At 50.7% G+C, this 14218-nt stretch overlaps 1 protein-coding gene across 12 annotated transcripts in view; it reads right to left on the reverse strand.

Annotated features, from left to right (window-relative positions):
* PCBP3 (poly(rC) binding protein 3) overlaps positions 1–14218 on the reverse strand; it is a 273540-nt gene that overhangs the window by 54874 nt on the left and 204448 nt on the right. For all 12 annotated transcript variants that reach the window (XM_040621781.1, XM_040621792.1, XM_040621791.1 and 9 more), the window contains one exon: positions 10845–10976. In XM_040621781.1, coding sequence (XP_040477715.1) covers positions 10845–10854 — 10 coding nt within the window. In that variant the 5' untranslated portion in view covers positions 10855–10976. The remainder of the gene's footprint in view (positions 1–10844; positions 10977–14218) is intronic.

The raw sequence follows: 14218 nt of genomic DNA on the forward strand, positions 1-14218 counted from the left end.
AGGCCCCTGTGGTCATGCTGGCAGGCCTCCTGGATGCACTGACTGATGCTGTTAGAGGATTCATCCAACAGCACAGGCAAAACCATGGATTACTCTTAACTATGTGGAAAATAAGCTAAAATCAGTTGAGTAAGTCATTTCTTTCAATGTATTAATATTTTTTTAAAGATTTAAAAAACTTTATTAATGGAGGGGGAGTGCGTGCACAAGCAGGGGTAGGGGCAGAGGCAGAGGGAGAAGCAGACTCCCTGCCAAGCAGGGAGCCTGACTCAGGGCTCAATCCCAGGACCTGGGCCGAAGGCAGACTCTTAACCAACTGAGCCACCTAGGCACCCCATCAGTGCCTTAATATTTTAATAATAACATCATTACAATGCTGAGAAGGGACATCTACTAAAAATAAAATAAAATAATTTTCAAAAAAAGATACAAGCGAAAGCAATGAAAACCATTAAGAAGACCCTTCCCAAATGAAGGGAAGGAAAATTGGGGGGGGGGGAGAGGAGGACAACACTCTATTAAAATAGAGACGACATATGTCAGTACAGGGGTATGGGAATGAAACGTGACGGAAGCCGCCAGCGCAAAGACACGAGGCGCTGACAGCAGACAAGCTCCACAGGATGAAGGAGGCCACAGCACGGAACTAAACAGTAACAAGAGTAACTCCAGGGAAAAAGCAAGGCAATTTCGATAAAAAAACAAAAAAAAGACAAAAAATTCAAGTGTAAAGTATGACTAAAACCTACAGGAAACCAGATTAAAAGCCTACGGACACCGTGACTTGGACCCTGAACCTTGCACTGCTGACGTGACAGCGTCTTTGCCGAGGCCCAGGGAGGCGCTGGGGCCGAGGGATGAGAGTGCAAGGTGCAGCTGTGGGCACAGGGCGCAGGCGGCTGGGCACAGGCTCTGGGGAATACACACGCTCACGCCGTGGTCTGGCCACTGGAGCCCACAGCCTGTGTCCCCTGCTGGGTGAGCTGCCTGCCCACGGCGGAGGGCCCCCTGTGTGTCCTGGGATGAACCTGGAAGGCAGGAGGGGGATGGGTCAGGAGACAGCAAGGGGGCGTCAGTGGTGGACCTGCCCCTCCGGGCTCCTCGCTGTGCTGAGGGGTCTGCACCTGGAAGTGTGTCCCACGTGGCGGGAGCCGACATGCAGGAGGGAGCCTGAGGCACTGCCTGCGACTGCTGGGGTGGCCCCCTCCCTGTGCCAGACTGACCCTGGGGGAGAGGGAGGGAGCTGAAATGCCCCCTGGGCACCTGAGTAGTTGTGGCCCGGTGCAGGGGCCGGGGGCAGCCTCAGCAGTGGAATGGGGGGCAGTGAGGCCACGACCTCCCGGAGTCAGTGACCTCACTGACCACAGGCACCCCTCCCCCCAGCTGATGCTCCTGATGAGCTTTAATCCCCTGGACCTCAATCCCTGATGGGGCCTTAATCCTGCAAACCTGCAGCAGCCTGCCGCTGTGACATACGTGCCTCGGGCTGGGTTTGCTTTTAGTTCAGGGTGTGTCAGAGCAAGATGCGGACATGGACGACCTCTGACCTTTCCCACTTGCCAACACGCGAAGGCAGATTTATAAATCCATGCAGAGACAGCGCACAGGTGACCTGACGGAGCAGCCGGAGAAGGCTGTCCAGATCTCGAGCTTGTGTCACACGAGCTCTGTGAAGCGGGGAGTCACTGCTGCAGAGCCTAACATCTCAGGGGGCTGAGGTTCTGAGCCAGCCCACAGAGCTGACCCGGCCCCCACGGGCCCCCTGACGGGACATGCGACCCCGGTCTTCCTTCCCGCTCAGCCACAGTCTCTGCACACCTGGGGGTCACAGGATGGGGAGGGGGAGAGGGAGGGGGGCGCTGGCATTGCCCGGGGGACCAGGCGGCTGTTCGCCAGGCAGGTGCCGTGGACACAGCCAGGGGACAGGTCAGCAGGAATGCCTCCTGGCCCTGCGTCCTCCCTCCTCCAGCCCAGCCTGAGGGAGGAGCTCAGGAACAGACGCTCGGAAAGTCAAAGATACACATCGCTCGGTCACCAGGGCCAGTGGGTTTTTAAAGGTTTGATTATAACAGCAGCACACTCCTTTTTAAAACCAGTAAAAAGAGCAGAGTAAGAAGGCAAACATGCTAGCAGAGCTGGTCCAGCTGAGGTGTGCGGGCAGCAGAGCGGGCCCCGCGCTCTGAGACAAGCGGACAGGGGACAGAGCGCCCCTGACCGCCCCGCCCACCGAGGGGGATGCTCTCACCCGACCCTTTCCTTAGCATTTGCGGACACATACCGTCCTTTTGTTTTGCATAAATATCACACTACGTGTGCTCTGTGACTGGATTTTAAAATGCGGGGATAATTCACAGGCATGAAAATGCAGAGGCTGATTTTCACACATGCACTCACCCATCTGACCACCAATTCACGACACAGAACATTCCAGACCTGAGGAGAGGCGCCTCTGGCCCCGTCCTGCCGCCCCACCAGCCCACCCAGCACTGTTGGCTGGGGTCCGCACGGTGCCTTCCACTGTTACGCTCTCGCGTCCGGCTTCCCTCACACCGAACCATGTTCCCGAGAGCCGTCCGTGCTGTGCTAAGTGACAGTGGGGTTCTCTCTAGGACTCCAGGTACAAACACGGGCACTTGTGCCGGCCCTTCTCCAGTTTGAGGCTGAGGAACAAAGTCGGCGCATCGCGCACGTCTGTGTGGAGACAGGGGCCCTGCCGGGGGTGCAGGCGGGGCCGCTGCGGCTCCCGGGGTCTCGCCGCCCCCACCCGACACGTCTCCACGCAGGACGACCCGCTCACTTTCCCACCTACACGGCACCCGCCGTCCTGAGAGCAGGCACCTCCTGACCAGTGCGCACACACTGCGGTGAGACAGACCCGCCTGGCGCGGCCGGCGCACGGCCTCGCTGCCCTCCGGGCGGCCTTCCTCCGACACTCCCATCCAGGGTGCACAGTGGGAGCCGGCCTGCGTTTCTTAGAACTGGTCGTTTCTCTGCGGTTGCGGCTCCCATCCTGAGCGGTCCCCTCTACTGCGCTGCTACTGTTCCCCGGCCGGCCACTACGTGCAGGCGCGTGAGCGCGGTGCCCGGTCGGCTTTGTTGAGGATGCCCTTCCCCGGGAAAGACTGTTTTAGAAAACCCGACGCACATTTTCTGTGAATCTTCTATAGTTTTGTTACCGCCTCTCAAATACCCTAGTGTTGGGTGTAAGTCTAAATGTGGTGTTTTTAACTAGGGTGCTGATCAGCCCAACAGCATTTACTACCAGTCTATCCATTCCTACTGATTCAAACACCACTTTCATTAAAGCAAACCAAGCCCACCTCCCTGCAGCTCTGCCCCCACCCGTGACTCCCTCATTTTTTGCACCCAGTAGGATGTTTTTTACACAGATGCATTTTCTTTTTCCCCTCTTGGGTTCTTCCGGATGTTTTTAATGCTGCCCCTGCCCCTGCACACACATTAGTGCCGGCTGCCTGCTCGGGGATGGCGGCCTCAGGCAGGGAGCGGATGTGCACAGCTGGGAGCTCATCCCTTGCCCCCAGCCAGCCCCTCAGAGATGCTGGACATGACAGCGACTCCTGGGGTCCCCTGGCCAGCCAGCAGACTGCCCAAGCTTACCCTGCTGCCCTGGGCTCCTGCCTCCACACCAGCCAGCGGGACCCCATTTTCCCCACGGTCCCTTCCTTTCTGGTTTTCCCGGAGTCTCAGCTCAGCAGCAGGGTCGACGGAGCACTGCTTGGTAGTGGGGTCTGCCGCACAGCAAGGCCACGGGCAGAACAGGTTCTAAGGCTCCAGCACGGTGAGGACTGACCTGCACACCAGGGTTGCACACCATATAAAACACGAAATCACCCTGAGGGGCTCCCCACAGGTGTGTCTGGTTCCTATCAGCCTGACAGATCATTAGACCTCTGTGCTCTGGAGCCCAACGGGTGCTCAGTAGGATGCTCTCAGCCTCCGATCCGGCCGTGTCCACAGACCACACGCTCCCTGCACCGGTCGTGCGTGACCACCATCCACACGTTCACTCCTGTGTGGTTGGCCCCAGTGGCTCCCACACCTACACGGCTGTCAACATCACCAGAAGGTTTGACAGATCACTGACCAGGCTCACCCAGGGTTCGGACAGATGGCCGGTGGTAGCTGAGAACCTGCCTCTCCCGGAGAATCCTTGGGTGATGGTGGTGGTGGTCTAGGACCCTCTCCAAGAACTGCACTATTCATTAAAATAACGCAGCCAGGGGGGCGCCTGGGTGGCACAGTGGTTGAGCGTCTGCCTTCGGCTCAGGGCGTGATCCCAGCGTTCTGGGATCGAGCCCCACATCAGGCTCCTCTGCTATGAGCCTGCTTCTTCCTCTCCCACTCCCCCTGCTTGTGTTCCCTCTCTTGCTGGCTGTCTCTATCCTGTCGAATAAATAAAATAAAATCTTAAAAAAAAAAATAATGCAGCCAGGGCCCAGGGAGAAGGCAACCCAGGGCTTTCCCCACAGGCACGCCACACACGCCAACTCTGCCCAAGGACGGCTCAGTGCCCTGACCTCTGAAGCCCCCACCTCAGCCAGAATGAAGATGTCTATCAAAGGCTCCTGCTGTGGGGTATGTGGGACCCTTCCTGAGGCTTCCTTGCTTCTTGGTGGTGGGCGTCTGCCTTCTTATGCAGAGCTGGGGGCTCACAGACACAGCACATGCCCTGGGCAAACCAAGCACGAAGGCCAGCCAGACCCAACACCAGTGTGGCCCTTTCAGTTTCCAGGCGAGTCAAGGGCAAAGCACTGAGTGTGCCGTTCAGAGACATCCCCTTCCCCACCGTGTGTTCTCTTCCCGGGTCAGCGGGAAAGAGAAGGCCGTGTACAGTGCGGGACCTCGTGGACGAGTTTGGAGCACCGCACCCTCTTGCTTTGTGTTAGGACACTTCTGAGAAGTACAAAGGGACATGGCCATTGCCTCTGCATTGTTATATCTATGTTATTTCTGGGAAAAAAAAATTATCTACTCCTCCAGTAAGTAAGAGAAAATAAACATCCCATAACAATGGCCGGAATGCTAGTTTTATTTCTAGAGACAACAGTTCTCATTTTCCTCCAATGGCAATAAATTGGGGGGGGCTGTTATGATTTTATAATTTCACATGAACACACATGCTTGTCATACTCGCGGATCTAGTCTCGGTCGCACCTAAGATGACCATGTGTGCACATCATCCTTGCCTTGGGGTGCGCGCCAGGCAAGGCAGGAAAGCGAGGTTGTTAAACACGGCACTGAAGTACGTGCGGCTTTCTGAGAGAAGCATTTACCACCACAGATAGTAACGACTTTGGAATTTTCTGCCCTATCTTAATGAAAAAGCAGAAATAATTTCTCTTTCTTCAAGAGTGTAAGGTGGATATTACATGTGATTTAGAAATATCACATGTGATTCTCTCAGAGGCTGCCAGTAAGGGGAGACGGGGATCACCCTCTCACGAAGGGAAGGGTTTCTTTTGCTACCGCGGGTACAACTGCTGCTTTACATCCAAACGTCAAGTAATCCATAATCCACACGTGTTTACATCTACTTCTGTGAACGTAGCCACGGGCCCATGTTTCCTGGAAAGCTACTTAAAATTCAAATTCTAAATATTGTATCTCAGAAAGGCAAAAAGCTTTTCTTCTGTAGAACACCCTCAGATCAAACACCATTATGACTTTGCTTCTGGAAGCCGACACCCCCCCCCAAGCAAACCCACAGCAGAGCGTGTCTTTGTCTAAATACGGCGCCAGTGGTACCCACTGTACAGACATTGCAAACATTTTCCAGCCCGCTCATTACCTGCCAAAACAGGTCCGTCAGAAGGATACTGAGCTAACGGTATCTTAGTTCATGTATAGGACAGCAAGATCAATCAGTCTATAAAAGTTTGTTATTTATAAGCTACAAAACTCATGTTAGTTTTACAAACACTTTTAAATACACGTTCCGCATCTGCTTGGCCATGAAGGAATCACATTTGCCGGCCTTCCCACAGATAATACAGAGAACCACGTTCTTTCTCAGTAGAAGTAACAAGCCCCAACACTGCACGTTCTCTATACACAACGGCATGCGTGTGTTAACCTGGCTCCGATACACCGATTCCACGCTGCGTGCGGACTAGTGAAGCCAGGAGCTCACTTGTTTGGCGCAGAGGCTGACACTCTCACACAAAGGCGCTGGCCGCACTGACAGCACAGGGCCCCGGACTGTGGAGTGGCCAGTGTGTCTTAGGGGAGCCCTGTTCCCACCCCTCCCCAGTGTCACCGACAGAGAGCTGTAAGATTGCAATGCTCACCTTTTTACACACTAACACTTTAACACGAGAGTGGTAACAGTGGACCTTGATCCCTAAAAAGGAGCCATATTCTTAAAATAGAACTTAATGTAAGGATCTTCCTCTGAATGTCATGGAAAGTGCTGTGCCTGCCTCAGCAGGCCCTGCTAGCAGCTCCTGAGGACCCGCGCGTGCCCCACTCCTCGACACACAGCCTGTTCTCCTGGCCAGAGCGGCCTCCCCTGGCCCCAGCACCCCTTACCTCAGAACAAAGCGGCTCTGGGAGGTCAGGAAGAGCCGGCTGGATGCGGCTATCAGACAGATGGCCACCCTCCTTGTCTAGAGAAGATGAAATGCTAAAGGAGAAAAATCAGAGTGGGTTTTGTCCTAACCAAAGGAGGCTACAAATCCCATTGGCCTCAGGTTGGAAACCTCGTGACATACGACCGGGCACATGTGACCTACTTTTCGCCCAACTCCCCTCATTCCGTTGGAGGGGTGCACCCGGCACGGATGTGCTGTCATTTCAATGACTCCGTCCCCCAAACAGGGGCCAGCGCACACATCAGCATGCCTGCGGGACATGGGCCGCAGCAGCTCAGCCCTTGGACAGGAAGGCGTGGGTGGGCCCTAGTGATGGAAATGCAGCTCCTAGGGCCTGAGCTGTCACTGCTGCTGTCAGCTGTCTGCCACGGTTGGGCCTGGCACAAAGCTAGTCCTGTTGAAGCACTCGGTCCTGTAACTGCAGGATGAGGTGCCCGAAGCGGCACCAATTGCAAATTCTCCCCCTCCCCCTTTTTTTGGTGATCTAGGGCTGCTAGGTCCAGGCCTAGAAGCAAGCCGCACACACGTAAGCTTAGAAACGCATGAGCGCTGTATGTCCTTGAAAGCCATCCTGATGCAGGGCTCTGGTGTGGGCAGCGCTGATGGGAGGGCTGACGCAGCCCCGTGAGAAGTGGTGGGGAAGGCACATCTGCCACCGAGCAGGACAAAGTCGCCCTCAGTCCACCTTCTACTTAGCACTGTTAGCTCACCAGCTCACATGAAACCAGATGCAGACAAATGATAAAAACCTGTAACAGGCAGAGCTAAAAACACGGATGCAGAGAGGAGTCGCTGGCTGTGAGGACAGGCTCTGGCTTTCTGGAGCCAACAAAGGAGCACAGAAAGTGGAGGCATGCAGGTGCTATTGACCAGTCAGCCTGATTGTTCATTACAGGAAAACAACTTAAAATAGCACAAATATTGGATGCTCACTGCAGAAAAAAACAGAAAATGCACTTATGAAAAAAATAACCTATATCATTATTCAGAAAGACCACCAGTGATAGTGGGGTATTTTGAGGTCCACTGAGTCAGACCTTTGTCTCGGTGGTGTGTGTCATTATATTTTTTAATAAAAATAGGAGAAACCACCCACGTTTGCCCTGTTTTTCTCATTTAACATTACATATGAAATTTTTCTATGTCAACATATTTAAACCTACATAACAATGATCAAGTTCCCCATATTTTACTATTCTTATTATGCATAAAATGTTATGCATTTTAATGTAGACAATGTAACCAAACTGCAATGCTTGTATTCCCAGGTTTTTGAGATGTTATATATTTTTTAAAAGATTTTACTTATTTATTTATTACCTGCGCCGGGGGAGGGGAGTGGCAGAGGGAGAGGAGGAAGACGACTCCCCTCTGAACAGCACGTCCAACTCAGGCTCGATCCCAGGACCCCGGGATCAGGACCTGAGCCAAAGGCAAACACTTAACTGACTGAGCCACCCAGGAGCCCTGCGTGGTTATGTCAAAGAATGTTTCCACAGCCCTCTGTGGGTGGACCTCTTCCTGCCCCTCTCTTGTTTCCTTGGAATACATATTTACAGATATCATTCCTCAGTGGAAGGATATACATGCTTGAAGCTCGGCACAAAGTGACAAAATGGCTCAGGCACTGTCACTGCCATGACGGGGGGCTGTTCCCTGTGCTCCCACAGCCTGGGCAGCTCTGTCCTCAGTGCCCGACTGAGCCCTGAGTCCTGGGGACATCAGCCACTATTGGCCAAGCAAGGAGGAAGGTACTGAGATCTGGCCTGCAGACAGTCCTGCCATGCGTCTGGCCCTGCCGGCTACTTCCCACCTTGTAGCAGGTCTCTGTGGAGGACCCGTCCTTACTCCCGGACAGACGAGGGAAGGAGCAGCACAGTCACACATGGCTTGCTCCCGGTCATAAAGCTCGGGCCATGGAAACCCGGCTCTTGCCCACTGGGCAGCCGACAGCGTCAAGTGCTACTGAGGGCCTGGGGAGGACCAGACACTGGCTGGTGCGTCTGGCCAGCGCAGGCCTCAGCCCTCAACAGACAGGTCTGGTGCAAGGTAAGCAGGTGGTGACAGCAAGGCCAGCCATCTGGGGGGTTACCACAAGCAGATATACTGCCATGGGGCACGCCGGCCTGTTTTGTGCAGGTGGGAAGCAGAGAGAGCCTAGATGGAAAGGAAGTGGTATGAAGGAGGGACATGAAAGACCAGAGTCACCAGCCAAAAGGAAGTGGCTGAGGGTGTGGGGGCCACAAAAGAGAAGAAGGGAGTGGCCCAGAGGTCCAGAGAAACCAAGGGATGGGGGCACCCTGCGTGCCAGAGGCAGCCGAGAGAAACCACGCCTGGTGAGAACTTAGGACGTGAACTTGGGCAGTTTCTGGGTAGAGGGCGCACTGCAAATGGGGTGGGGGATCCCCGCCTGCAAGTGCCATACCACCCAGAGGTTGGCCAGCTGTGGGCACTCAGCGGCTTCAGGGTCACTGGGACATGTTGGGCTCAGTGGCCAGTCACCTCCTGGATAGCTGTGGGTTTCCTGTTCTCATGGGTTCCACCCACTGCTTCTGTAGCCATGTCCCACACCTGACATGGGGTCAGATGCCCAGACCATCAAGCACATGGGTACTTGGCAAATGCAGCCAGGCAGACGGCAGGCTAACAAGCAGTGCAGGGCTCCCCAGCATGCACCTGCCTGGGCTGGAAAAGAGGCAGAAAGCCCTGTGTGGGGTCCCCTCAGCTCCCAGCTTTGGTGAGCCGCAGCCTGGCCCAGGCTCCAGAGATACCTGAAGAATACCGGTCAGACCTGGCTCTGGTTTACATAGCTGGCCTCACTCTTGACCACAGCCTGGACACACCAGTCATGACAAAGGAGCCTTCCCATCGGCTCCCATCCAAACCCAGCAGAGTTCAAGTCCACTGTGACGAGTCACTGACATTCAGCCCAACCAGACACCTGGAAGTTGAAATGCTTTTAACCATCCTCAATGGGAGGAACAAAGAAAAGAGCGAAACAACACAGGCCCAGGCTTATGGAACTGGGTCAAGCACCACAGGATTAACACGCTGAGCTGCAATTAACAAACAAACCCAGACAGACAACATGCAGGCAGAAGAGAAGCTGCTACGGAGAACAATGAAAACATCTGGAAAGGCAGTGAGGAGCCCAGTGTCCCTTATTGTTAAGTTTTGTGACTTTTAAAAGATGCACATGTTTCTTTGACAGCCACCTGGAGGGGGGTACGTTAACTCAGAACCTATATAATATTTGTGTTGTGAATCTGGATTAATAAATTGCACAGCTTAAACATTCTCAATGGCCACCTTTGTGTCTCCAGGTGAGTAAAGCATCCTAGAATGTATTCTCAAGGACTGAGCAAAGCCTGTGTAACATAAAGACACAGATGAATAACCTACAAGCGACCTAGGGATGACCACGGCACGTGCGCCACGGAAGGAACTTGAGGCCTCAATCTGAGGCCAGAGAACGTGGGTTCTGCAGGCCCGGCAGAGAGAGTCTGGACCTCAGGGTCCCGGAGTGCACAGGGACACAGAACACACATGCTCTTGCACCTGTGCATGTCCCCACAGTCCCGTTCACAGGCACACAAACTCTGCACACGTGCACAGCCCCCCATTCCTGCACACGTGCTCCTCTATGCACGCACACACATGCCGGCCACACAGGCTCCTTCCCAGCACAGCCACACACAGCACTGCACCCTTGCACACACAGGACTGTCAGTAGGGCCAGGCTAGCAGGCTGTGCTTAGCACGAGGGCCCTGCATGAGGCTGGTGCACATTTATGGGGGACCCAATAAACAAGGTGACAGCAGACCCAGCTCTTCAGAGTCCCCATCCAGCATTCTTTGGCAAATGGTGGGAGAAGGGCCAGGAGGGGTAAAAGCAGGGAATACTTAGGGGAAAAACAGTTCTAAGGGTTCCCATCCTCTTCAAACATTCAAGGGAAAAAGCCATGGATAAACGTTCTGTCTCAGCTTAGACCTGCTTCTTCAAAGTGCACCTCGACTCTAGAATCAGCCAGGAAGGCCATTCCTACACGATCATGCACGGCGTCCACCGCCTTTCTTTGTTAAACTTCCTGGCGCTGCTCCCCAGTGGTATCACATCAGGGACAGAAGAGGGTCAAACACATGGCCTCACTGTTCTCAAGGCTGACTTTGACCTTGTTACCTATGTTCCTGGTACACAGACAAGCAAATAAAAGATACTTTGCAGTCACTCACCTTCCCCCATAAGCAGGCTCTAAGAGTCAGGGCAGGTCCATAGACAGCCAGTGTTCAGACTTACTGTGACTTAGAGCATCACAGCTGGAACTGGTGACTGACAGGGCTGACTTTGTCCAGGGGCTCACCTACCTAAAACACAGAACACAGGGTACGTGAGTGTGCACGTTCATGACCTTGCCCAGTAGGACTGAGCTTCCACAGCACTGTTTCTTGCATTCGACAGAGCAGTAGAGGCGTCTTAAGTATTCACATATAAGGCACATGCAGGATATGGAGACGAAATGCCAGTGAGAACTTGTCCTGGGAATACTGCCCTATATACCCCAAATGAGGCAGCTCTAAACGTGAGGAGGCTTCCATTTCATAAATGGGAAGTCCAAAAGAAGTTTTTTGGTGAAACTAGATCAACTTTGGAGAATGTAAATGGAACAGTCAACCTTCTACTGACATATTTAGTTCCACTCTCTCCTTCTCCCTCCCCCCTCTACTGATTTAAGAATAACAGTCATGAAATTACATATTAACTCAAATGCATTGCTGGTTTTCCACTCTCACAGGAAACGTACCCATGCTGTCCAAATACCCCACCCCATATCTTGGCACACACTCTCGTACGGGCAGACCTGCCTTCCATGTTGCCTGGTGTTTTTCCAGAGAGTGTCAGTTTTGCCTGGGTCTAAGTCTCCTGACTTTTTAGACTTTTTGAATTCACTTTGGTTGCCCAAACTGAAAATTTAATCCCTGGTCACAAGTACCTGTTTTCAAACGTTATCCTTTTTGCTGTGTTATAATTCTACTCCACAAGTGTATATTTACGATCTCTGTGAATTATTGTTACAGACACCTTAAAAGGCTTATTTACAACAGCATCTGACACTTGGAATTGTGAGGTCATAGCACCAAAAATAATTAGAAACCTATGTCCAATGTCTTTCCTTTTCCCCTAGTCAATCAGGTATCCACCTTAGGCAATAAACCACAGCACTGACTGACTTTTTTCCAAGCTAAAATGTCTTATCCATGTAATACATTGTGATTCAAAGTGAAACTAAATTGGAAAAAAACAAATTCAAGGAAATTCCATGAAAGGTACTATTGAGTAAGAACCTCCATCTTTCATATGGGCACACAATGCCTCAGTTGGGATGACAGTCACACATGAGTACAGTAAAAGGTTCAATGTGTTACTGATTGAAGGACCAGAGAGGCCCAATCTGTTGCATTAGTTCTTAAGGTCAGTCAGTGGGAACTCAACAGAAAGCACTGGAAGTATTTTGGAGAGGGATGCCATGACAATTCAATGGGGAAAGAATAGTCTTTGCAACATATGGTGTTGGGAAAACTGGACATTCACATGCAAAGAATGAACCTTACAACACATACAAACACTAAGTCAAAATGAACCAAAGACCTAGACTTAGGAGCTAAAACTACAAACGCTTATAGAAAACACTGGGAAAAATATTTATGACATTGGATTTGGCAATGAGGATTTCATGGATACAACCCCAAAAAGTATTGGCAACAACAGCAAAACACATAAAGTAGACTTAATCAAAATTAAGAACTTTTGTGCATCAAAGGGCACTAACAAGAGAGAGAAAATACAACCAGCAGAATCGGAGAAAATACTTGCAAATCATGTATCTGAGAAGGGATTAATATCCAGACCACATAGAGAACTCCTCAATAATAAAACTACTCAATAATAAAAATTTTTTTAAAATAATTTTTTATTATGTTATGTTAGTCACCATACAGTATATCCTTAGTTTTTGATGTAAAGTTCCATGATTCATTACTTGCGTATAACACCCAGTGCACCATGCAGTACGTGGCCTCCTTAATATCCATCACTGGCCTATCCCAATCCCCGACCCCCCTCCCCTTTGAAGCCCTCAGTTTGTTTCCCAGAGTCCATAGTCTCTCATGGTTCATTTCCCCTTCTGTTGATCTCTCCTTCATTCTTCCCTTCCTTCTCCTACTGATCTTCCTGCTATTTCTTATGTTCCATAAATGAGTGAAACCATATGATAATTGTCTTTCTCTGCTTGACTTATTTCGCTTAGCATAATCTCCTCCAGTCCAGTCCATGTTGCTGTAAATGTTGGGTAATTGTTCTTTCTGATGGCTGAGTAATATTCCATTGTATATATGGACCACATCTTCTTAATCCAGTCATCTGTTGAAGGGCATCTCGGCACCTTCCACAATTTAGCTATTGTGGACAATGCTGCTAGGAACATTGGGGTGCATATGGCCCTTCTCTTCACTACATCTGTATCTTTGGGGTAAATACCCAGGAGTGCAATTGCTGGATCATAGGGTAGCTCGATTTTTAACTTTTTAAGGGAACTCCACACTGATTTCCAAAGTGGCTGTACCAACTTGCACTCCCACCAACAGTGTAAGAGGGATCCCCTTTCTCCACATCCTCTCCAACATTTATTATTTCTTGCCTTGTCAATTTTTGCCATTCTAACTGGCATAAGGTGGTATCTCAATGTGGTTCTGATTTGAATTTCCCTGATGGCTAATGATTTTGAACATTTTTTCATGTGTCTGTTAGCCATTTGTATGTCTTCATTGGAAAAGTGTCTGTTCATATCTTCTGCCCATTTCTTGATTTGATTATTTGTTCTCGTGTATTGAGTTTGAGAAGTTCTTTGTAGATCTTGGATACCAGTCTTTTATCTGTAGTGTCATTTGCAAATATCTTTTCCCATTCTGTGGGCTGCCTCTTAGTTTTTTTTGACAGTTTCCTTAGCTATGCAGAAGCTTTTTATCTTGATGAAGTCTCACAAGTTCATTTTTTCTTTTGTTTCTCTTGCCTTTGGAGATGTGTCATGGAAAAAGTTGATGTGGCCGATGTCAAAGAGGTTGCAGCCTATGTTCTCCTCTATGATTTTGATGGATTCCTGTCTCACATTGAGGTCTTTCATCCATTGGAGTTTATCTTTGTGTATGGTGTGAGACAGTGGTCCCGTTTCATTCTTTTGCATATAGCTGTCCAATTTTCCCAACACCATTTACTGAGGAGACTGTCTTTTTTCCACTGGATGTTTTTTCCTGCTTTGTCAAAATTAGTTGCCCAAGCAGATCAACAGAAGTAGAAGCTGGTTCTTTGAAAGAATAAATAAGATCGATAAGACACTGGCCAGACTTATTCAAAAGAATAGAGGAAGGACCCAAATTAATAAAATTATGAATGAAAGGGGAGAGATCACAACCAGCACCAATGAAATAGGAAGGATCGTTAGAAACTTTTATCAACAGCTTTATGCCAATAAATTAAACAACCTGGAAGAAATGGATGCCTTCCTGGAAACCTATAAACTACCAAGACTGAAACAGGAAGAAATTGATTATTT

This window comes from Ursus maritimus, unplaced genomic scaffold (genome assembly GCF_017311325.1).
Source record: "Ursus maritimus isolate PB19 unplaced genomic scaffold, ASM1731132v1 scaffold_4, whole genome shotgun sequence".
NCBI classification, from domain to species: Eukaryota; Metazoa; Chordata; class Mammalia; order Carnivora; family Ursidae; genus Ursus; species Ursus maritimus.